Source organism: Chelonia mydas, chromosome 7 (assembly GCF_015237465.2).
Source record: "Chelonia mydas isolate rCheMyd1 chromosome 7, rCheMyd1.pri.v2, whole genome shotgun sequence".
NCBI classification, from domain to species: domain Eukaryota; kingdom Metazoa; phylum Chordata; order Testudines; family Cheloniidae; genus Chelonia; species Chelonia mydas.
The window spans coordinates 29231061-29256250 of NC_057853.1; the positions used below are offsets into that span (position 1 = coordinate 29231061).

General features: G+C 57.6%; 2 protein-coding genes across 2 annotated transcripts; one reads left to right on the top strand and one right to left on the bottom strand.

Moving 5' to 3' along the window:
- Positions 1 to 188: 188 nt before the first annotated feature.
- MRPL11 (mitochondrial ribosomal protein L11) lies at positions 189 to 12423 on the top strand. Its single transcript, XM_037905279.2, has 6 exons — positions 189 to 357; positions 906 to 1040; positions 10432 to 10527; positions 10802 to 10895; positions 11554 to 11713; positions 11997 to 12423. The coding sequence occupies exons 2-6, from the start codon at positions 918 to 920 to the stop codon at positions 12100 to 12102; spliced, it is 579 nt and encodes a 192-aa protein (XP_037761207.1). The 5' UTR covers positions 189 to 357; positions 906 to 917; the 3' UTR covers positions 12103 to 12423.
- Positions 1034 to 8565, bottom strand: LOC114018579 (transmembrane protein 121). The gene is made up of 2 exons (XM_037905274.2): positions 8146 to 8565; positions 1034 to 5740 (listed from the first exon to the last, which is right to left on the bottom strand). Exons 1-2 carry the CDS (start codon positions 8249 to 8251, stop codon positions 4788 to 4790), a joined length of 1059 nt encoding a protein of 352 aa, XP_037761202.1. The 5' UTR covers positions 8252 to 8565; the 3' UTR covers positions 1034 to 4787.
- Positions 12424 to 25190: the final 12767 nt, after the last annotated feature.

A 25190-nucleotide genomic window follows, 5' to 3' on the forward strand; every position in this document is an offset into this window, starting at 1 on the left:
AGCTTGGATGGGTCCAACTGCTCTCTAGCATAAAACAGAGCACTCACTGTGTGGGTCTCTGTCTCTTTTGGGATGGGAACTACCACTCCCAGCATGCACCTGGGTCATTGGGGGGAGACTTCAGCTCCCAGAATGAACATAGAGGAGGAAACTATAACCCCCAGCATGCGCTTGGGACAGCCCAGGAAGGGCTCGTGAGAACTACAGCTCCCAGCATACATTGGGCGTGCAAGGGGGAGGGCCAAGGGGAACTACAGCTCCCGGCATGCCGTTCGCCGAGACTCCTGCCCCAATATGTCTGCGCCCAGGCTGGGGTGAGAGCGGCGACCGGAGTCGATATTAGGGGCTGAGCCGCAGGTGAGTTCTGGGGCGCGTGGGGGACTGGGGTAGGGAGTCTGAGGTCTGGGGAGTGGCCGTGGCTGGGGCGCACAGGGCAGGAGCTAGGGGAGGCCATGGGGTGGTGGGACGCAAAGGGGGCTGAGCTGTATGGTGAGGGCGTACGGGGGCCATGGGGATCGGGGGGGGGTTGAGCTGTATAGTGAGCGTGTACGGGGGCCTAGGGGATCGGGGTGGTTGAGCTGTATGGTGAGGGTGTACGGGGGCCATGGGGATTGGGGGGGCTGAGCTGTATGGTTAGGGTGTACTGGAGCCTAGGGGATTGGGGGGGCTGAGCTATATGACTGTATAATAGGGGTGGGGGGTACTAGGATCCTCTGGGAATAGTGGTTTCTAACCGTGCTATGGCACAAACAACACTTTCCCCAGGCCCGTGGCACCTCTTGGGCGGCAAGGGAGCCCTTCCTCGTGCCAGTGTGGGGGGTGCTAGAGAGAGCCTGCCAGCGCTCTCCCCTGGGGCTGGATGCTGCCCCCTGTGACTTTCCCTCTCCCCTGTACTCATCTCGCAGCTGAGACTCACCATGTCAAAAATCTCCCGTGCCGCCAAAGCTGTGAAGAAGGTCGATCCCGGGAGTGTCATCCGAATGATCATCCGGGCAGGGCAGGCCATGCCGGGGCCTCCCCTAGGCCCTGTTCTCGGGCAGGTAGGCCAGGCCCCTCACTGGCTGTGTGATCTGGGGGGGCTGCTATGCTGTGGATGGTTGCTATATTTAATCAGTGGTGTGGGGTAATGAGGTTCGCTGCAAGGGCAGCGGGTGCTTCTGGGACAGCCATGCTCCAAAATAATCCCCTGGTGAGGTTCCTGCTGCCCCCTGTGGCTACTCACAATGTGGGAACAGGGTTAGCCGCTCTCACTCTGGGCTGCTTAAGGCTGCCGGATCTGTGGTTCAAATCCTGCAGTACGGGGTCTTTAGCCCCCTCCCATTTGTTGGCTGGATGCAGATGTCAGGGCAGCACCCCAGCTTCTGAAAGGATTTCCTTTTACGCCTGTTACCAGGGGCATGGTGTTTGTGGGCAGGAAGAGATCCAGCCTTCCCAGGCATGTTTGGGAGACGCAGTTGTGGGCACGGAACCCTTGAGGGTTGAGTCTCTTGTGGGGCTCAGTCCCTCTACTGGCTCTTGAGCTCTCTGCAGTTGAAGCATGCTCCTCCTCGTTTGCGGGGGGAACAGAGAAATATTGCTCTACTGAACTTTGTGTTGGGGTTCTGGGCCCAATCAGGGCAGCCAGGCTGGGCATGGGGCACTCGTGAATCACAAGGGGTTGTCTTTCATTTGAATGCCTGTGGAAAGGAATGGTTCAGGCTGGGAGTAGCCCCTGGGGGCAGCTGGCCCTGGTGGCTTTAGAAGAAGGGCATCTCGGAGGCCTTCCCTGCTCTCCCCAAATGGGGTAGCGCCTCAGACCTGTGCTGCAAGGGATGAGTGTTGTAACTGATGCCGGTGATGACTTCCCGGGCGGTCAGTCTGTCAGACGAGTCTGGCGTCATGATTGGATGAGATCACAGCTTGGTCGCTGACGGTAACTGCCTTGATACAACTGGTTGGGACTCTGCAAGGCATCTGACTTGGTACCTCACGGTAGTCTGACGAAACGCCTAGGGCTGGACAAAATCAATGCACCCCTATGAAAGGGGCTAGAAACTGGCTAGTGATCCTCTTGGCTGTGTAAACGAGATTAGTGAGTATGGGTAGGGAGGGGATTTTGCCTCTGTACTGGTGAGCCCCGTACTTGTCCAGGTAGTGCGTCCACATGCGTTGCCATGTGTTGAAAAATCAGAGAGGGTGCAGAAATGAGCCCCACAGTGACCCAAGGAGAATGTCTTGCAGGGAGAGGCTGCAGGAACTGCATGGAGTTAGCTTTTCCCAGACGAGGTTTCGAGGGGGCTTGATCCCCAGTCTCTCAGCCCTTCCGTGTGGGGTGGGGGCGGTTCTGGAGCAGGGAGCTTATTAATGTCACCAACAGAGGCTGAGCAAGAGTCAAGGGCCTCGAAGAGATGCCTGGATGCATTCATAGACCATTGTTTAAGAGGGAGGCAGATCTGCCCTTCTGACAAGTGCCCCAGGAATAGGGTGGGGTGGGAAGGGAGTCTTGCTTGGAATCTCAATGCAGCCCTAGTGTCTTCCTCTAAAAGCTCCACTCCAGCTCAACAAGCAGCTCTGGGCAGGCTGCAGGATCCCTGGACGGATTATCCAGCCCGGGGGTCAGACTGGAGGATTTGAATGGGCCCTTCTGGCCTTGACATCTGACTGCACAAGCTCCCACCACACCCCCAATCCCACTGCTTAGAGCAAGCGCTGCCCAACGATGCACCTGTGTGTTGTCATGTCTGCTGCTGCTGGGGCTCCGGGCTGTGTTCAGACAATAGCTAAAGAGGGGCTGGGATGGCTGAGAATGCCCCCAGGCTTACACTGAGCCCCCTGTCTGTAGCTGCTGCTGCTTGTACAAAGGTGGAGCCCAGAGGCACCGTTCTACTGGGCGCTGCACACACATCCCACCTCTCTCCCCAGCCTGAGATCAGCCCTTGTCATGCTGGGGGCTGCACAGCCCCATACCAAGAGACCTGCCCCAAAGAGCTCCCAGGCAGAGGTAGGATGGCTGTTAGCTGAGGCCCACAGAGGAGCCACGAGTCATCATGCAGGGAATCAGTGGTGGGGATTGCACCCCAGTGTCCTGAATCCCAGCCCAGTGCACCTCCCACCCTTCCCCAAGACCATGCTGCCTCCTGGCATGGCAGGGCCCAGCGGCAGGGCACTTGGACTCTCCTCTGCTGTCAGTGTGGAGAGCCCTACTGGGCTGCCTCCTCCCCTCCAACTGCTGCTGCCCCATGTGGTGCCCTGCTGTAACAGGGCCATGGGGTGACCCCACTGAATCCTGCCCCCCACGCTGGGATTGTCCTGGCCCTGAAGAGGGGGCTGGGGATTGCTGCAAAACCCACAAAAGGCTTTTGCTGTAAATATGAGCCAACAGCCCTGAGTCCCCAGCCAGGCCCCCTGGTTTGGGGCCAGATCAGGGACTGTGCCCTTGGGGAAAGACTGTGTGGGTTCATTCCCGCTCCCCCCGACTCCTGGGACAGCAGGGCCAGGGAATGGAGCACTGGCCCTTTGCCCTGCAAGGGGTGATGGGGAGGGAGCCCTATATAAACCGCCCCTGTGCCCACCCCAGAGGTGGCCATGTTCTGGTGCTGGGGCAGGTGAGTGGCGCAGGATGGGTGCAGGGAAGGGTCTGTGTTAAGGTCCCTTCTCTCAAGGTGGGAGGGGATGGGGTAGCGCAAGCACAGAGCCAGGACCTGCTGGTGTGCTGGGCTGGGCCTGGCTCTTAAGGAGCCGATGTGTGAGCCTCTCCCCAGTGATGGGAGAGGGGGCCACTGCCCCTCATAGTGGATTTCACAGCATGCTGTCAGTGGTCACTCACTAAGCACCTGCCACGGGGATGGGAATGCCCTGAACTCTATGATGGGGAAACTAAGGGCCAGGAGAGGGAGAAAACATTTCTCTGAGGTCACACAGTGAGTCAGTGACTGAGCTGGGACAGAACCCAGGAGTCCTGGCTCCCAGCCCCTTGTGTTGCCTCCCGTGTCCCTTCCCCTCCCCTCTTGCTGGCTGATAGAGGTGGGTACTCAGGGCTCCACCCCTCCACAGCCTTGCCTTTGCCAAGGGCAAGGGCTGGCGCTCCCCTGGGGGTATGGGGTGGTGACTGCAGGCCACGGTACACCACCCCTGCATGCAGCCCCAGGACTCTGTGCACATTGGGATCCAAGGTCTGTTCTGTGTTAGCTCTTCTTTATTTCCCTCTGTCCCCATGTCCTGCATGGAGCAGACAGGCCCGGGCATGTGCCCCCTTCCCCTCCGAATGTCAGGGCCATAGCTAGCACCACCCATTGGGCCCATCCAGTGCTTCAGCCTGGGCTTGCCACCGGGCCAGCTGGGTGTGGATCCATGTGTCTCAGTCTAGCTCCACACAGAGGGGTGATGAGTGTATGCAGTGGTCATCAATGTGCTGCAGTGGGGAGTGGAGCCCAAAGGTCAGGGATGAATCCTGCCTCCCGCCCCAGCACTGCTGGTGTCCCTCAGTCCCCACCTGTCTCAGCCCTGGGCTCCAGCTCTGCCAGTGCCCCTCAATCCCAACCCATAGCCCCCTGCTATGCCAGCCCTGGGCTCGCTCAGCTCTTCTGGTGTTTCTTCGCCCCTTTCTATGCTAGTCCCATCCCTTAGTGAATAGTGGTTTGTGCCCAAGGAAGGTTTGTGATCTCAGCCCTCCTGTGTGTGTGAAGGAGCCTGGGGGCCAGTTTACATCAGGGCAGTTTTGCTGGGTAACACCAGCTGGGGATCTGGCCCCATGCTCACAGCCAGTTACCTCCAACTCAGGGTGTGGGTGTTCCAGCGTCCCTGCGCACTCAGAACTCCCGGGGGGTGAACCTGTGTCCAGAGGTGCTGTCCATGCCTCCACACCGGGGTGTGTGACATGGCATGTCCCCAGGGGGAAGCTCCCTGAGCCCGGTGGCCCCGGCTCTGTGGTACTGCAGTGCCGTGCACCCCTTGAGCACAATGGCCAGTAGGTTCTTGGCCATGAAGATGGCAGAGACCCGCTGATCGCGGTAGAGCAGCAGGTCAGCAGCCCGGATGGCCAGTGTGGTCAGGTTGACGGCCAGCAGGCTGAGCAGCGGGTAAAGTGGGAGGTGGGGTGGGGCGGGCAGGCCCATCTCGCCCAGTGCCACGCAGGGCAGCACCAGCAGCAGGCTGTAGCAGTAGAAGAAAGTCAGGCCCTCGGCCCATAGCGGCAGCCTCTGCCGCTGAGGCTCCCACAGGCTGGCCTGCATCTCCAGTAGGTCCAGCAGGTCCACCACCACCCAGAGGAGCCGGCTGCGCAGATCCTCCTTGCGCCGGAAGGCGGCCACATGCTCCAAGTGCTCGGTGGCCACCAGGACCACGTAGAGGGAGGGGATGCAGATGGAGAGCAGCAGGGTCAGGGTACGGCGGGCCAGCAGGTCAGGGGTGCGCCGATCGCCCCGGTACCCCTGGTAGATGAAGTATAGCTTGATCTCCAGGGTGAAGACAAAGAGGAACCAGAGTGCCATGGTGTAGCCATGCCGCGGGGTCCGGGGCTCGGCACCCGCCCATGCCCCCACATAGCGCAGCACCAAGAGGAAGCACAGATCACCTGCCAGCGCCAGGGCCAGCACGCTGGCCCGCTGCACTTCAGCGCTCAGCTCCATCAGGTACACATCCACCGCCACCATGGTGGAGACGATCACCACCGCTGACATGCAGGCATGTGGCTTGCTGGCAGGGGGCAGTGGTGCCATGGAGCGGGGGAACTTGGTCACAGAGGGTGGCCAGCTGGCAGCGCCTGCAGGGAAACGGCAGGGGGGGTGAGTCACACTTGCCTAGAGCAGGATGGGCCACAAGAGACCAGGCTGCAGACTTGGGACGCACCATCCCGGGGCTAATGCTGGCCTCACAGAGAGACCGAGGACAGGCCATAGGGGACCACGGACAGGCTGTGGCCTCCGGACATACACATACCATCCTGGAGCTAGTGCTGGGCCTCCAGAATGGGTCACTCCAAATGCCCCTTTGGTTAGTGCTGTGGGCAAGGGGTGGGGACTGTGTTCCCCTCTGCCCCCTACAGGCTGCATTGCAGGGAACGCACTTCCCCTTTTGCTGCCCTCAGGAATGCAGCCTCTCTGAAGGGCTCCCGGGGAGGGGCTGGCCCAGCACCCCTGCATTCCCCCTGGCCTTCACCCCCTGGCCCTTGCACCAGTCCCACAGGGACCTCTAGCACAGAATGCCCTCAGTGTTGCTGCCCCACTTGCGTGGGGGAGGTGCCTGTAGGGAGTTACCTGAGGAGCACAGGGGGCAGGCAGGGTGATGGGAGTGTTCTGACTGTGCTGGCTCCCGTACCTGATGGGGACCCTGAAACTGGGTCAGCCCAATCCTGTCCCACACAGGGAAACTGAGGCACTGAGCGAGAGCGGCTCGCCCCGGGGGCACATGGAGTCAGTGGCAGTGCTGGGGCTAGACCTCCTAGCTCCCAGCCTGCTGCTCTAGCCACTAGACTCACTCGCCGCCCCGAGCTGGGAGTAGAACCAAGGAGTCCTGGCTCTCAGCTCTAACCACTGGCTCCAACAGCAGCACGTGTGTGCGGGGAGGAGCTGAGCAGCGAGGTATTTGGTTGCTGATCCCAGCAACTGTCAGTGTTTCTGGCACCCCTGTCCCCTCATTCTTAATGGGCCAGCAAGGCGGTCAGCCCTTGCCACTCTGGTCCTTCCCCACGGTACCTTCTCAGGGGAGAGCAGCCAGGGGAAGGGGAGCCCTCCACCTGCCCTGCCCCATAGCGAACACTACAAACACACACACTGGCCATGCTCGCGCCTCCCCCAAGACACAGCAGCCACAAATAGTGGCTTCAGCCACCTTGATGTGGCCTTGCATTACTGTTGATTAGATATAAACAGCCCCATGCCCCAGAGCCAGCTGCATCTCCATGCCAGGCGAGGGATCCCTATACAAACAGCCCCCTGTGCCCCAGCCCAGAGCCAACTGCATCTCAGTGCCGGGCAAGGGATCCATGTATAAATAGCCCCTGCACCCCAACCCTGAGACAGGCGCTAGGTGCCTTGCTGGTGCACACACAGCACGGGTTTCTCAGAGGTTAAAGGGCCCATGTGGTTATTGACTAGGTTGCTGCAGGGAGGAGGCAGGGTAGGATTCTCTCAGCTTTGGCTAGCAGACCTGTGTCCCAGCCTGAGTAGGGGAAGGGGCTGGGGCCCCCCATGATGGTAGAGACCAAGGGTCCAATTTCCCAACTGGCCTGATGCCAGTGCAGCTGATAGTGCCAGCTCCTAGCACGATTTATAGATTTGGCGGGGGGAGGAGGAGGGAGTGAAGCTTCAGTGAGCTCTTCCCATTACTGCCTTTCCTGCCTCTCTCCCATACAGAAGGGAGTTTGGAAGGGTGTGACAGCTGGGGGTGGCACTGGCTGGCTCTGGGGGCTGGGACCTTTACTGTGTAGGGGCAGCCTGGCTGGCTGTGATCCAGTCCTGGGGCAGGGGGACTGACTGGCTCAGGTGGGGATGTCCATCTTCCGTGCTGGGAGCTGGATGTGATGTGCCAGCCTGCATTAGTGGTGCACACTTCACCTGCCTGCTGCCTTTGTGCTCCCCTTCTTCCCCACCCCCGTGACAGCAGTGTGCTCTGACAGGGGATGGGAATGGCCCCTCCTGACACATGATCCATGCAGGTGGGGGTGGGTGCTGGGACCTGTCCCTCCTCCTTGGTGCCAGCTTCTAGCCCAGCAAGTAGCTCCTGGGCTCTCCACCCGCCCCACTCCCAGTCGGTTGGATTCATTTGCCCTGCCAGAGATGCGTCATCTCCCAGCACCTCCCCACAGCAGGACTCTCAGGGGCACTTCACAGATTAGTAGACAGCCAGGGACTGCGCAGCATCTGGCACTGGGGCTGTTTATGCCAGGATCTCTCACCTGGCGCAGAGACGCAGCTGGCTCTGGGGTGGGGAATGAGAGCTGTTTATGCAGGGATCCCTTGCTCAGTGCTGAGATGCAGCCACCTCTGGGGTGGGGTTGTGTAAAAGCACCACTGCACAGTAGTTCAGTGGGTGACAGGAAGAACTGTTTGACGCTGACCTCACTTTCCTGACGTGATGCTAAAGGGGTTGATGTTCTGTCCCCAGCTCTGGGAGGGGAGAGGGCTCTAGTTTGTTAGAGGAGGGGTGATTTCAGAGCGACATACTGACCTGGGCATCCTGGTCCTCCCTCGGAGCAGACCGGGCCTCGCTCCTCCCCCGGCATCAGTCCAGGGCTTGGGCTCTGTCCGGCTGTCTGTGCCCCACACCCTGGCATGGGTTCAAGCTGTGGGCAGTCCCCTGTGTCTGTTGGCTGCTCCCTGCACTGCCTTGCCTGTGGGGAGGGGGTCAGGGCTTACCATGTGTCCCCAGATCCTGTGAGCCTGACCCCATCGCACCCCAGTTCCTGAATCCCCCATTGCCTCCCCCACCCCATTGCTTCCTCCTCCCCTGGCCCCCAATCCCCCCATGGCCTCCCCCACCTCATTGCTTCCTCATCCCCAGTCCCCCCATTGCCTCCCTCACCCCATTGTTTCCTTCTCCCCCGGCCCCCATGATTCCTCACCCCCGGGCCCCCAATCCCCCCATGGCCTCCCCCACCCCATTGCTTCCTCACCCCCGGGCCCCCAAGCCCCCCATGGCCTCCCCCAACCCACTGCTTCCTCCTCCCCCGGCCCCCAATCCCCGCATGGCCTCCCCCACCTCATTGCTTCCTCATCCCCAGTCCCCCCATTACCTCCCTCACCCCATTGTTTCCTCCTCCCCCGGCCCCCATGATTCCTCACCTCCGGGCCCCCAATCCCCCCATGGCCTCCCCCACCCCATTGCTTCCTCCTCCCCCGGCCCCCAATCCCCTCATGACCTCCCCCACCCCATTGCTTCCTCACCCCCGGGCCCCCAATCCCCCCATGGCCTCCTCACGCCCCCGACACCCCATTGCTTCCCGCTCCGCTGCCCGTCTCGCGCGGAGCTCGGAGGCGTTCCCGGCCAGACCCCCGGGGGCAGGGCAGCCTGTTCCCCGCCCCCCTTACCTCCAGGTCCCGTATGCGGGAGCGGCAGCAGCGCGCGTACGTGCGTGAGCGCAGAGGGCGGGGCCTGAATCCTGCCGGGGGTCCCGGCTCTGCGCGGGGTCCTTGTGCCGCCGGGTGGCGCGGGGAGCCTGGGCTGCTCGGGCGGGGCGCGGGCTCTGGAGTGGGCGAGGGGGCTCTGGCTGAGGGGTGGTATCTGGGAGGCGAGTGGGGTCTCGTGCTTAGAGCAGGGGCTGGGAGCCAGGACTCCCGGGTTCTCCTCCCAGCACTTGAGGGCAATGGGGTCAAGTGGTTGGCTGGGGGGCTGGGAATCAGGACCTGGGGTCTGTCCTGGTTCTGGGAGAGGGGTGGGGGGTGGCATTATTGCTGCCTTCTGTGTGTCCCAGCCCCTGTGCAGCCCCGGCGATTCCCATGGGGCCAGCAGTTCAGTCCCTTCTGGGGCAGGACTGTCCGTTCCTGGGCCAGGGGCAGGGTTACAGGCCTACACCTACAGCATTTTGGGCCCCAGAGCACCAGCGTCAGCCCGTCCTGGTGCAGATCCCTGCAGTAGCCGGCCTGGCCTGATAGCTCTGCAGCCCCGAGGCGGGGAATTCTCCAGGGGCGGGCAGTGATGGACGGGCAAGAAGGTGCCACCCCGGTGTCCTCCCGTCAATCATAGTAGCACAGGGCCCTCCTGGGGCTGAGGGAAGGGCAGAGACAGTGACCAGAGCAATGAACAAAGGGCGCAATAGCATGGGCATGGGGCCTGGACTAGTGTGGGTGCTGCCCCCCGCTGGAGGGAGCAGGTCTTCCTGTGTGTGGTTCATAGGCTCCGTAGCCAGAAGGGCTCATTGGGGTCTCTGCCCGTGTGGGGTTCCTGGGGTGTGCGCGCTGGGCGGGGGTTGTGCTGTGCGTGTCTCAGGGTGTGGGGTTCCTGGGATGTGCACGCTGGATGGGGGTTGTGCTGTATGTGTCTTGGGCTGTGTCTAGGCAGGACGTGTGCACGGTGGGTGTGCGGTCTGGGTTCCCTGGGGAGCTCACAACTGCTCCGGGAGGCAGTGAGCACTGCTCTAATTCAGCTTTATTTGGCCTGATCATTAGTGACAACTTCACGTCGCACAACTCGTCCCACCAGATTCAGAGCCCTGCATTACAGCTGGATCTGGACTCTACTCCCAGCCCCTCTGGGAAGGAGTGCAGTAGCCTCACCCCATGCCATCAAACAGGGAAAGGGGACGGGGGGGAGCATATACCATTGAAATGTGACCCCAGGGCAGGGGAGTGGCTGGCTCAGGTATGGGGAATGGGATACAGGGCCTTTCCCCTCTGGGGAGCACGGGCTGTGGTTTGGGGTGAGGTCACATGTGGAGCTGCAAGAGATTCTGGGACATATGGAGCAGGCGGGTGGGGGATCTGAACCCCCTGATAGTGTCCTTGCTTCTCTCCCAAGAGGGGCATCCCCATCGGTCAGTTCTGCAAGGACTTCAATGAGCAAACCAAGGACATCAAGGAGGGCGTGCCACTCCCCGTGCGCATTGATGTCAAGGTGAGACACCGCCCCAACCCACACCCTGCCACCCCACACTGCCCCCCAGCCCTGCTGCCCATGTGCACCGATATCAGGGGGAGGCACCCCCCCACACTGCCCTATCCTGCTCCACCCCATCACTGCCACTGGGCCAGAGCACACCCCTCCACAGTGGGGCAGGATCTGTGTGTGGCAGGTTACTGGGGGTCTCCCTTTGGGGCGCAGAGGGGTCTAGGCCACGTCTCCTCAGGCAGGACCCCAGTTTAAGCCCGACCCCCTTGATGTGTTGCAGCCAGATAGAACCTATGAGATCCAGATCAACCAGCCCACGGCCTCCTATTTCCTCAAGGCGGCTGCCGGCATCGACAAGGGGGCAGCGCAGACTGGTGAGGAGATGAACGGGGGTGGCCCAAACTGAGGGGGCACAGAGCAGGGAGGGGAGAGGCCCAGACTGGTGTGGAGGGGGTTACACAATATGGGAGCAGGGCCACCCAGGGTGGTGAGGGCAAGGGTCCTGCCAATGGCGGGGGGCAGTCCCCCTGTGCTCTGGGAATGCCCATGCTGCCCTCCGTGTTGAACCCCAGCTACCGCACGATGGGCACCAGGCCTGTAGATTGGCACCCAGGGCCTCCCCTCACTTTTCTGCCTGCCCTGATGCCCTGTGAACAGGTGTGGGGGAGAGAGTTGGGCCCCCAGGTTTCACCCCCCCACACACCCTCTTGGGGACAGCCTGCAGCAAGAGCACCCCATAGAAAGAGCCTGTGGGTCACCTGGTGGCTGCTTCCAACATTAGAGCTCTGAGCTGCATCTGACCATGGGACATGGGAGCTGCAGATCAGGATGGAGGAGCCCTGTGGGAGGGCTGCAGGTGGGCTGGAGGGGCCCTGTGGTCCACTGGGGGGCTCTGCCGGATGGGACAGGGGGGCTGCGGGGACACATGGGGTCCACAAGGGGTAGGGGAGCTGTGGGTCAGGATGCAAGGGGCCCGCACGGTGGCTGTGATGGGGCCCCATGGGTGGAGCTAACAGGTCTCTGGCTGAACAGGGCACGAGGTAGCAGGCATGGTGACCCTGAAGCATCTGTACGAGATCGCTCTGGTGAAGTCCAAGAACTCCAACTTTGTGGTGCGGGACACGAGTCTGGAGAAGGTGGTGAAATCCCTCATCGGCAGCGCCAGAACCCTGGGCATCAAGGTGGTGAGAGAGTGAGTACCTGCACAGAGCCTGTGCCGGGGCAGGAGCCGGAAGCCCTGGGTTCCCAGCTCTGGGTGAGTGGGTGAAGCTGGGGGAGTTGGCAGTCAGGATTGCTGGGTTCTATGCCTGGCTCTGGGAGCCAGGACTCCTGGGTTCTGTCCCCAGGTGTGGGCAGGGAGAGGAATCTAGTGGTTCGAGCAGGTGGGGCTGGGTGTAGTCTAGTGTGCTAGATGGGGCTGGGAGCCAGGTCTCCCATGTCAGGCAAGTCTGACCCCTTTCTTCTCCCCCCACCAGCCTCAGTGCAGAGGAATATGCCGTGTTCCGGCAGCAGCGCGAGGAGGCCTTGGCGGTGGCAGCAGCAGAAGCCCAAGCATTGGCAGCGGCCACCAAGAAGAAATGATCTCCAGGACCCCCGGATCCCACAGGGACTGCAGGGCCAGCAAGTCCAGATCCCACATTCCGGGCCTCCAGGGTCAAAGCCCCAGTCTGGGTGTGGGGAGCTGGGGGCATCCTCTCAGGAGCAGCATGTCAGTCTGTCCATCCGTTCCACCCCTGTTCCCCTATCCTGGCCATCTTTGTCCTATGATATTGCCTCCATGGAGAATGGGAATTAGCCCCAACCCAGGCCCCACCCTTCATATCCAATCCTTCTTTAAATGTGCTGAATTGTTTTGATGCAATTAAAATCCCAATCCAATAAAACCCCACTGTGACCCCCAAACTGGGAGCAGCCTTTGTCTGTGTTTTCAGGGCTGGGGACCTGGGATATGGGACCTTTCCCCTCTGAGGGTGCGACAGCTCAGATCCAGCCCCAGAGCAGGGAGACTGGCTGGCTCAGGGAGGGGATGGGGGGGCAGGGAACAGGACCCGGGGCTATTCCCTCATTCGTAGTTCAGGCAGCTAGCGCTACATGGGTTACACGTGGGACAGCTCTTTGGCGATTATATTTGTAACCCCAAGGGCTGGAAACTAGCTGCTTTATTATTAATGCCAGTTGTGATTCTAGAGAAGGGATGGTGCCATGTGCCGAGACATCCAGGGGACCGGCCCAGCTGCGGTTCTGTCAAAACCCAGGTCGATTGGAAAGTGGTAGAGAAGCCATTGTGTTACAATATATTGGATGTATTTCAGAGACACCAAACCCAGCAGGGCGAATGAACAAAACAAGGACAAACAATCATCAAGGATCATAAATCCAACAGAATGCATTTTGGATAGGAAACATAAGTACCTTGTCCTTCTCCAGGGTCTCAGTTTACTGTATTAACTCAGGAAAGGGACTCAGGGGTGGGGTATGGGGCTGTTTATACAGGGATCCCGAGACCTGGCCCCGTCTGGGGTGGGGCAAGGGGACTGTTTGTACCACGATCCCTCGGCTGGTGCTGAGATGGAGCTACCTCTGGGGTTGGGCAGGGGGGCTGTTTATACCAGGATTCCTCACCTGGTGCAGAGATCCAGCGGCCTCTGGGCTAGGGCACAGCCGCTGGGTAATATCTATAGCATCATTGCACAAGATTTTAAGGTGAAACATGAAGGGGAATCAAATCTCTATTTGAAACTAATAAGCAGGTGAACAGACAGACTAGAATTGCCTGGAGCTGGGACACGACATGGTTGCTGAGGCAAACAGCCTGCCGTGGGCACCTCCACGCACTCTTGATTGACTGTGAGTTATCAGCATTAAGTGGTATCAATAGGAGTGGGGGAAGGGGAGCCCAGGACTGGGATTGCCAAGGGTGACAGATTGGGATGGAGGGGCAGGGGGCTAGGGGGGAATGAGAGGAAAGTTTCTGTTTTCTGTTGTCCCCAGCAGGTGGCAGAGTTTATCCATGATTTGCATTGCTGCTGGCATGGAGCAGGGCTTGGGGAGATGGTGGCTAACTTCCTGCAGCCAGAGCCGTCCCAGCCCACACCCCATGCTGGCCAACAGTCCCGTCCCCCTGTCCCACCCCAGCTAAAGAAGCAGGCATTGCCCTTTGTTTGAGCCAGCCACAGAGTTACGCTGCCTTGAGCTGGACAGCAAGAAAAGGGGCGTGTGATTGTGGGGGGGGGGGGGCAGGTGTGGTGTGGGGTATGTGGATCGGGTACAGTGGAGGGGTCAGGTGTGGAGTGGGGGTATGTGGATAGGACTGCAGGTTTGGGGGATACAGTGTGGGAAGTATGGAGATGAGGTGCAGTGTGTGTATGAGGGGTGTGGTATGGGGGGTATGTGACTGTGCAGTGGGGGTGCAAGGTGTGGATAGGTGTGCAGTGGGGGGGTGCAGGTGTGAGGTGGAGCAATGTGGGAGGTCTGGATAGGGGTTCTGGGGTGTGTGTGGATGGGGTCCAGTGGAGGGTGCAATAGATGGCCTGGGATGTGGATGGGATGCAGGTCTGAGGTGGAGCAATGTGGGGGGTCTGGATAGGGGTTCTGTGGGGAGTGTGGGAAGCGGTGCAGTTTGTATGTGGGGGTGTGAATGGGGTTTTCTGGCCAGTCTCATCCTTTCCCATTCATTCTCTGGCTGTGGGTGGCACCCCTGGCCCAGCCAGCCACTGCAGCTCCCAGCCGGCCCTTGGCAGAGTGAGGCCCCATCTCTCCATGCCTCTGCAGCCAACACTCCCTGCCTGGCCTGATCCTGAGTCCAGCCAGCTCAGGCCCCTCAGCGCTGGGGAGGGGCAGCTCGATACCCCAGGAATGGGGTCCTCTGGGGCAGCCAGCTGCCAAGGAGCCTCCCCAAACCACACACACCCTGTCCCCTCCCCGAGGAGCTCAGCTCTGCTGGCCCTGGCCCCTCTGCCTGGGCTGAGTTAATGCCCAAGGGGATGGATTTTGTGTGGCACCTGGCTAGGAATGGGGCTGAGACCTGGCAAACTTGTTCCATGTGGGGGCAGCATGGCTGGATCAGAGCAGGCCCTCCCCCCCCCCCCCCCACCCCAGAGGGGAAAGGCCCTGAGTGCCAATCCCCCTGTCCTGGGGCTGGATCGGCGGGAGAGAGGGAGGAGTTGGAGGTCAGGGAGTGAGGGGAAGTGTTTAGTTGGGGGATGGAGGGATGGGGAGGGACTGAGAGATATGGGGAGAAATTTCCCCCCAGCTTTGCCCTGGAGGGTGGCTGCCCCCTGCTCGTTCCGCACCAAAGCACCCCACTCCCAGGGACTGATGGTTCCTTGCTTGTTGGTGCTGCTGCTGCTGTAGCAACGTAAGAGAGTCTCTAGGAAACGGGTTCCTGTTGCTAGGGCTGCGTAGGCGAGGGATGGAGGGGAGGCTGCCGCAGAATGGTGGGGTCGGAGGTCAATCCCACATGGGGGGCTGTGCCCATTTACACACATGCACACATCGCCCCCACCTCACCCGGAGACATGGACCCCGTCATGCACACAGACCCCCTGAAGACATGCAGTGCCCCATCCACACGCAGTCCCCCCAGAGACATGCATCTCTCCCATGCACACATATCACCCCCATGCACACAACCCACCCAGACATAGATCACCCCGAAGCACACACACCTCCCCCCAAAGACACAGATTTCCCCACCACCACACACAAACACACACACACACACACACACATCTCTCATGCACATGCATCTCCCCAGGAAGATGTGGGCACTGCCCTGCACAAGAATGCCCCTATACACCCAGACCTGCAGGGACAGATCCAGAGCTGTTACTCATGCCTCCCCCCACTTCCCATTTTGCTGGGCATGACCCTAGTGCATAGGTCCTGGCATGGTTGGGGCATGGTCTCTGCCCCCCATCTACCCCTACCCTCTGTGCTGCCAAGCCAAATCTCACCCCCAGCACCTGCTCTGAGGAACTGGCCCCAACTTCATTCCAGAATGGAAACCTGCCCCCTTAGCTCACAAGTGGATGATACCAGGCTGGCTGGGCCCACGGGTCTGAGCGATGTGAGATGGGCTGTTGAGCTGAAGAAGCTGCCCCAAGGGATCAGTGGGGAGAGCAAGAGGCCCCTCAGGATGCAGCGCAGGGAGTGAGGTCTGTGGGGGAAGTCAATGTGGGGGAGTGATGTGTGGGGAGATCTCAATGAGGGGTTCATGTGGGGGTTGGGTGTAGAGGTCTGTGGGGTGATGGGAGGGGTTTGTGTGAGGGAGGGGTCTGGGGGTGGGGTGTAGTGGTCTGTGGGGCACAGTGGAGTGTCAGGAGGGGTCTGTGTGAATGAGGAGTCGGGGGGGCAGTGGGGTGGTGGGAGGGATTTGTGTGAGGGAAGGGTCTGTTGGGGTGGGGTGTAGAGGTATGTGGGGGGCAGAGGGTGGTGGAAGGGGTTTCGGGGTGGGGGATCAGTGGGGTCAATGGGAGTGGGGTGGAGGGGTCTGGGGGGGTGGGGTTGTAGAAGTCTGTGGGGTGGACGGGGAGGAGTCTGGGGGGCAGGAGAGGGGGAGGGGGCCCCTGTCACACCTTGCTCTGTTGTTGCAGTGAACAATCCCCCTGTATGCTGTTGCCATGGCGATGTGATGCAGGTGGGGAGCACTGACATCACAGCTGCATCTCTGTCTTTTTCCTATTTTGGCAGCGAAAAGCGGATTCTTCCCCCCCCCCCCCCCGCCCCCGCATCCCTTAGCTGTGGCCGCAGGCTGGAAAGGGACTGAGAGCGTGGGGAGGGGGGGAGAGGTGAAGAGAATGAGCCAACCCTCCAGCACACACCCCTCCATCCATCCCTCCCAAAAAGACCTCCCTCCCTCTCTCTGTTGCTATAGCGTGGTTCTGCTTCTCTCTTGGTCACCCTGGATCTAAAGCAAGGAGCAGCCCTGGGGGTGCAGCTCTGACGTCCCTCATTGCTGGTGCTCTCTTCTTGCTGTCAGGGCTGACCCTAGTGCCCCAGTCCTGCCCTAGGAGGTGCTGTGTGCAAGGAGTGGGACGAGGAGCTCAACAGGGGACTCTGTCCTCACAGTCAGTGATGGCCACAATACCCCGCAATTCTTCTTCTCTTTTTATGAACCAGGGTAGAGCATTTCTATGCAGCAGTCGGCCTGGTGCTTTGTCACACCCCAGAAGCAGCTGCAAGGATCCCTGTGTGAACAGCCCTGCATCCCACCTCAGCAGTGGTCACATCTCCGCTCCGAGTGCGGGATCCCTGTACAAACAGCCCTGGGCCTCACCCCAGAAGTGGCTGCATCTCAGTGCTAAATGAGGGGTCTGTAAGTACACGTATAAGCAGAGTGCTTTGGGATTGGCAGGTACTGTTCAGGTGCTGGGAGCCTGTTACATAATAGCTTGGAGCTGTGTGGCTTTCCTCATTGCTGCATCGGAGTGTGTGTCAGACACATTTAGACGTCTGTAGGTTGCATTCTGGCTTGATGATGTCTATAAAAGTGAAGGTTGGGTCCAGCACGATGCCCTCACCCCAGGACTGGCAGGAAATTGGGCGTGGGGGGTTTTAAATTCATTTCAGCCTCAGCTATTTTGCCTTTTATTTACTCCTTGTGTTTTCAAAAATAGCTGTGGGATCTGCTGGCTTTTTACTCAGAATTCCTCCCAATTTGGGTCTCAAAGCACCTGACCAGCATATGAATATGAGTCGTTTCCTCCAGCACTGAGATGCAGCTGCCTCTGGAGTGCAATCGCTGTTTATACAGAGACTTCTCACCCTGGTGCTCAGATGCAGTGCCCTCTGGGGTGGGACACAGGGGCTGTTTCTACAGATACGCTTCACCCGGTGCTAAGATACAGCCCTTGCTGGGGTGGGTGTGGGGGTTGTTTAGATGGGAATCCCTTGCCCGGCACGGAGATGCTGCCACCTCTGGAGTGTGGGGTGGCAGATGTTTAATAGCTCATAGCAGTGGTGAAGGAGTTTCAGACAGGGAAGGCTGCCTGCAGGAGGGTGGCCCTAGAACAATATGGCATTGGAGACACTATTCACTTCCTCTTCCCCAGTCCCCTGGGTCAACCACGTGAGACCACCTTGCCCAGTATTGCCCTCCCCTCTCAAGCAGGCTCTAATGGTGCATCATTCCTGCGAAGGTGTTAAATCTATATTGTGTTCCCAGTTCTGGGAGGGTAGAGGGGGCTGGGAGCCAGGATGCCTGGGTTCTGCTCCAGGACTGGGAAGGGAGTGGGACTAGTGGGTTACAGCAGGGGGTTGGGGGGCAGAATGGGCTTGGTGGGAATGAAGAACCAGCCCATTTAAAATCCTGAAACCCCATTCTGCATTTGTATTGAGGGGTAGATGTTGGGGGGTGGCTGGGTCTGAACTTCCCACACTGGAGGGGGGGGCACTAGCCGATCCCACTGGCTCCGTCCCCCCAGACCCCCCTCTCCTTTCGCACGTTGGGTCTATAAAAAGCCTCCAGCCCCTCTGTATTGCGAAGCCTCTTGTGCTGGGAGGTGAAGCTGTGGGCGGGTCGCCATGGCAACTGCTGAGATATTTTCGATGAAGAAGGGACCTTGGTAGATATTTTTCTTGCTCTCCCCTCCCGCTCCAGCGGGGGACGCAGGGGGACGTGAACGTTCAGAGCTATATAAAACCTGGGAGTGGGTCTAAAAATAGGAGCAAAGAGCCTTTTTTGGTGGGGTAAAGATGCCGATGGCAATTGGGGCGGGGGGCACAGTCCCTCAGCCCTTCTGGGGGCCACAGAGCAACAGCAGCCAGACTAAGGCAGGGGGCTGTGATCCCCACTCTGCAGTGGGGGATAGAACCCAGGAGTGCTGGCTTCCAGCACCCCAAGTCTAACCCACTAGCCCCCTGCCCCAGAACTGGGAGCAGAACCCACTGAAAACACTAATAGAAAACACACAGTCATGGTGCCCTAGGAACGACAGGCCCCAGAGCTCATTCCTAACCCCCCGAGCCAGTCAGTCCCCTTGCCTTGAAGCCAGACTGGTGCCAAGGTCCATTAAAGGTGAAATGTCCCATTCTCTGTCCTCCTGAGCCAGCCTGCCCCCATCCCTGGGGCCTGATTGGAGCTGGTGCACCCTAGAGGGGAACAACCATCTACCCCAGTCTCTGTCCCCTGAGCCAGCCAGCCCCCCATATCATGTAGGGGTTCTGAGCAAGGTCGGGGATTGGCAAGCTGGACAGAGGAGTAGAAATCGTTCATTTTGTGTCATCAAAAGCAACAGGTGGAAAGTGGCAGGGGGTGATTTTATTTAAGCCAGTTAACACAATGGGTCCTCTCCATACATTCCCTGACCCTGCCACTGTCCCCCCTTCACAGCCTCCACTCACTGCCATTGTGTCTATGCCCTTGCTCAGCTAACATGCGCTCCCGCCAATCTGTCCCCTCCCTGGGTTCTGACGCGGATGGGACGCTTGCAAGCTGCATTTAGAAACAGTTACCTGGAAAATCATCCTCAGTGCTGGAGCATCATCAGGACATTCGCCAGCGCCTGATAAAAGGAGTCCGGAAATGAGGGCAGCTCCCAGGTAGAGCTAGCCAAGGCCTAGGCATGGGCCCTTTCCCCTCTAGGGATGCCAGCCGCCAGGGACTGGCTGGCTCAGGAGGCAGGCAATGGGTTATGGGGCCTTTCCCCAGTAGGGGGCACCAGCTCTGATCCAGTTCCCAGGCAGGGGGTCTGGCTGGCTCAGGAGGGGGGAAGGGGGAATGGGATACAGGGTCTGTCATTTCTAGGGTGCTACAAGCCTGTGTGGGTGTGGGGATAGCATCCTGCCTGGGCCCATGTGGCAGCATGTAATGGCCGGCATGTATGGGTACGTGTCTGTGCGAGGACTCACATGCCAGTGACTCTTAGGGTGTGTTGTATGTCAGTGCATGACAGCTTGTGTGTCAGTATGTGTTACTACATGTTGGTGCATCAGTTCATAGTGGGGAGTGTTGGTGTGTGTCACTGTTTGTCACTCCATGTCAGTACATGAGGTCCATGCCTGTCCATGATGAGCTCCCCGCAGCGTGAGCCCCGGTGTCTGACTAGGATAGAAGGCAGTGTGCCCCTGTCCTGTTGCCAGCTGGCTGGCACTGCCTATCCCCGCCCCCGGCCTGGCTCTGGCAGGGACTGGCTGTTACGGGGCTGAGTCGCTTCGCCACTCACTAAATCACACAGACTCCAGAGCTATTTTTAGCCTCCAGGTTTCTCTTTTTAGTTGTTTGATTCAGATCCTGAATGAAACACCAGGTGGGGGGGATGAAAGGACCCGGCAGGCTCCCAGAGCAGATGGGCTCGGGATCAGCAACCCCACCCATGGACCCCTCTCTCCACAAGGGGGTGACTCAGGAGTGATGCAGCCTGAGTCATTTGGCTCCCGGATTCCAGCCACAGCTGAGGAGCAGAGCTAGCCAACCCCCCAAACCTGCCCACAGGGCCGTGCCAACCCCTACTCCTCTCACACCCTGGGGCTGAGCTACTAGAGATGGGTACAAAGAGAAGAGAGGCTATGGTTTTCAACTCATTGGGAGGGCACGAGCACCGCACCCTGTCCAGTAGAAGGCAGCAGGCAGGGAAGGGCTGGGGGGCGGAGGGAGAGGGAGCCTGCAAACACAGCAGCTCATGGGGGTGGGGGGCTGTGTTTGGACTTAGAGGGCACCATGTTAAAAGGGGCACTGCTGGGGGTGGAGCTCTTCCTCTTGAGGTAAAATGGCTCCTGGAATCCTGGCCCTGGGACTCCATGGACAATGGTGAGTGGAGCCTGCCCTTTCCATAGCACAAAGAAAAGAGAGGGAGTGAGGTACATGTCCTTTCCCCTCTAGGCAGCACTGGCTGCGATCTAGCTGCAGACTGGGGGCACTGGCTGAGTATAAGGCTCTGGGAATGGGACATAGGGCCTTTCCCCTCTAGGGGCACCAGCTCTGAGCCAGCTCCCGGGCAGAGGGGAGTGGCTGGCTGAGGGGCGGTGGGCTGTGGGAGATGAGCAGAGGGGCTGAACAGGCCCCAGAGCCCAAACTCTGGGCAGGTGGTCGTGGAGTCTTGCTTTGGCACTGCCCTGGTTGGAGACCTTTCCTGGGATGCCGAATGCTACTCTGGTGTCAGCAGGGCTTTACGGTCCCCTTGTGCCAGACCCCATCCAATAGCGGACTGCCCAGCCCAGGCCCAACCCTGCTCATGCAAAGTGATGACCCCCAGGGAGCCACATTTATCTCAGCAAGATCTGGTCCTGCAGCTTGACCCAGAGACATGGGGTCATATCAGCACCACAGCTGGCCCTGGGGTGGGTGCCCTGGGCCTGCCCCACAGCACATCATCATCCAGAGCTCCCAGCCAGTGGTCCTTAGCCACTCACTCACCCTCTGGAGGGACTGGGCTGGGCCCGGTTGGCACATGCGACTCCTCCCCTTGCCCGCACCCTGCCTAGTAAGAAGAGAAGAGGTTAACCTCTAGTGCCCTGTGCTTCAATACCAGGGCAGTAGCTGCATGGGTGATGTCTGGTATATAGAGCAGGGAGCTAAGGGGTCATGACTCCTGGGTTCTATCCCCAGCTGTGCGTGGGGTCTAGGGCATTAGAGCAAAGGAGCTGGGGGGCCAGGACACCTGGGTTCTATCCCTGGGTCATTCCATTTACCAAGGCACTGGGTGAAAGGTGCTGTTTACTTGCCACACATCCTTGTTGTGCCTTCTCCTAAAGTCAGAGACTCCCAAAAATAGATTTTCTCAGCCTGGGATGGAAACAGCCATGCGGCATTGGCGGGGCACTGGCTGCCTCTCCCGGTGCTCAGCTCTTTCCTTTTATAGGAGTTAAGGCTTCAGGTCCACCCCCACAATCCAAAGACTCTTTTCTTATTCATGATGCGCCCACTCAGCTCTGAGCTGAGCTGGGTTACGCTGCGAGGGCACAGCCCTAGATAACAGGCTGACGTCGGAGCTGCAAGCCAAAAACAGAAAAAAGCTCCCTTTGTGTCTATTTATAGCATCACATTCCTAAAGGATAGAAAGCTGGTGGCTGTCTTCCCACAACTCAGATCAATGGCGTCCTATAATACACCCAAGGAAGCTGACTCCCAGCCCCCGCCCCCCCTTCTGACCACTAGATCCCCCACTGCTCACAGACAGAGATGCTGGAACTAGAGGTGCTGGGGGTGCTGCCGCACCCCTTAGCTTGAAGTGGTTTCCATTATATCCAGGGTTTACAGTTTGGTTCAATGACTCTCAGCACTCCCATTATACAAATTGTTCCAGCACCCCGGCTCGCAGAACCAGGCATAGGACCCAGGAGTCCTGGCTGCCAGCCCCCCTGCTCTAACCCATTAGACCCCACTCCCCTCCCAAATCCAGGGATAGAACCCAGGAATCCTGACTCCCAGCTTCCCCTGCTCTATCCCAATAGATACCCCTTCCCTTGCTCTAGTGGATTACAGCAGGGTGGGCTGGAAGCCTCAGGACTCCTGGGTTCTGTTGGCAGCTCTGGAAATGCCAGGTTTAACTAAACTACCATCTTACAAAACAGAAGAGTGAAGAAATTCTGCAATAGGCTCGAATCCACAGAGGGCCCCGTCCCTGCACAGGGAATTCGCTGAGACTCGTTGTTGTACATTGCACAATGGTAGTGAACAGACCATTTGAGAAACTAGAGACAGGGCCTATCCCTTAAAAAGTGACTTTGGAAAGTCGTATAATTCCTTAAACTGCCTAAATAAGGAAAGCAGTGTAAAATGACCCATACACAGCAGCCCTCATGTGGGTGCTAAGGGTGCTGTGGGTTCCCCAGTTCCCTGCATCATTAGAAATCAAACAAGTGTGCTATTAACTGTCACAGATTTCCAAAACAGGTGAAACGGCTTTCTGGGCAATGAAGGGTTATTCAGCTCTGTACTTTCTTTCCTAATATGGAAGACGAGATTATGCAAAACCTAGCTACCCAATTTAGGTTACTCCATTGAGCGTGGCGCTTCAGCTCTGTCACTGCTTTTGACACAATTGCTCTCCTAACAATGCGACACACACACACACACACACACAGTGTGGGACTTCTTTGGGCTTTTCAGAAGTTGGCTTTATTTTTATCCCATTTTGAAAAACATTATTTGAATGGCACTAAGATTAGCAAAAGCAACCCCCCAAACTTGCCCAGCATTGCTCTGTGGAAATGCTCTTAACACCTGGAGAGACATGCTACCTGGACGGGGTGGGGTGGGGAGGCTTAATACAAGGCCTCTGTATGGAAAGGCAAAGAAAAAGAAAACAACTGCAGCCATCAAAAGGAGTTAGTTGTTCACAGATTGAAAAGATACTTTTAAGGAATGTATCAAACATATTCCTTGAGACAATGTTTTGCATATTTTAGATTAGATAGCTAGATAGATGGTATGGATGGGTGGCTAGGTAGATGGTATGGGGGGGATGGTATAGGGATGGATAGCTAGGGGGGTACATAGATGGAGTGGGGATCTACACATAGCTGGCTAGATGGAATGGGGATGGATATATAGAGGGGTAGATAGATGAAAGGGGGATGGATGGGTGGATAGAGGGGTAGATAGATGGAAGGGGTTGGATGGATAACAGGTAGATGGTATCAGAATGGATGGATATATAGGGGGTAGACAGATGGAAGTGGGATGGATGGATAGAGGGGTAGATACAAAACTACTTAAATCCCAGGCAGACTGCAAAGAGCTACAAAAGGATCTCACAAAACTGGGTGACTGGGCAACAAAATGGCAGATGAAATTCAATGTTGATAAATGCAAAGTAATACAGATTGGAAAACATAATCCCAACTATACAGATAAAATGATGGGGGTCTAAATTAGCTCTTACCACTCAAGAAAGAGATCTTGGAGTCATTGTGGAGAGTTCTGTGAAAACATCCACTCAATGTGCAGCAGCCGTCAAAAAAGCTAACAGGATGCTGGGAATCCTTAAGAAAGGGATAGATAATAAGACAGAAAATATCATATTGTCTCTCTATAAATCCATGGTACGCCCACATCTTGAATACTGCTTGCAGATGTGGTCACCCCATCTCAAAAAAGATATATTGGAATTGGAAAAGTTTCAGAAAAGGGCAACAAAAATGATTAGGGGTATGGAACAGCTTCCATATGAGGAGAGATTAATAAGATCGGGACTTGTCATCTTGGAAAAGAGAAGACTAAGGGGGATATGATAGAGGTCTATAAAATCATGACTGGTGTAGAGAAAGTAAATAAGGAAGTGTTATTTACTCCTTCTCATAACACAAAAACCAGGGGTCACCAAATGAAATGAATAGACAGCAGGTTTAAAACAAACAAAAGGAAGTATTTTTTCACACAACACACAGTCAACTTGTGGAACTCCTTGCCAGAGGATGTTGTGAAGGCCAAGACTATAACAGGATTCAAAAAGAACTAGATAAGTTCATGGAGGATAGGTCCATCATCAGCTATTAGCCAGGATGGGCAAGGATGGTGTCCCTAGCCTCTGTTGCCAGAAGCTGGGAATGGGCAGCAGGGAATGGATGACTTGATGATTACCTGTTCTGTTAATTCTCTCTGGGGAACCTGGCATTGGCCCCTGTCAGAGAGCAGGATACTGGGCTAGATGGACCTTTGGTCTGACCCAGTATGGCCATTCTTATGTAGATAGATGGAAGGGGAGAGCATATATAGAGGGGTAGATAGATGGAAGAGGGATAGAGGGACAGATAGGTGGAAGGGGTGGATGGATAGGGGGTAGATAGATGGAAGGGGTATGGATGGATGGATAGAGGGGTAGATAGATGGAAGGGGTGGATTTATAGATGGATAGATAAATGGAAGATGGATGGAGGGATACTGGGATAGATAAATGGAAGGGGTGGATGGATAGAGCAGTAGATAGATGGAAGAGGTGGATGGATGGGGTAGATAGATGGAAGGGGGATGGATGGATGGAAGAGGTGGATTTATAGAGGGGTAGATAGATGGAAGAGGGATGGAAGGATAGAGGAGTAGATAGATGGAAGGGGTGGATTTATAGAGGGGTAGATAGATGGAAGAGGGATGGAGGGATACTGGGATAGATAAGTGGAAAGGGTGGATGGATGGATGGATGTAGAGGGGTAGATAGATGGAAGGGGTGGATTTATAGAGGGGTAGATAGATGGAAGAGGGATGGAGGGATACTGGGATAGATAAGTGGAAAGGGTGGATGGATGGATGGATGTAGAGGGGTAGATAGATGGAAGGGTGGATTTATAGAGGGGTAGATAGATGGAAGAGGGATGGAGGGATACTGGGATAGATAAGTGGAAAGGGTGGATGGATGGATGGATGTAGAGGGGTAGATAGATGGAAGGGTGGATTTATAGAGGGGTAGATAGATGGAAGAGGGATGGAGGGATACTGGGACAGATAAGTGGAAGGGGTGGATGGATAGGGGGTAGATAGAAGGAAGAGGGATGGAAGGATAGAGGGGTAGATAGGTGGAAGGGGGTGGATGGATGGAGAGAGTGGTAGATAGATGAAAGGGGGATGGACGGATGGATAGATAGAGAGGATTAAATTAGATTCCCCTACAGAATACTTCACCAAGAAGTCAGTGTAAGAGTTAATGTTTGACTCTGGGAAGGAGCAGGGGCAGACTTAGCCTGGAGCTAGGTGTGATTCCAACAGTCAAGTCTCTCCTCTAGCTGCTTTTCTC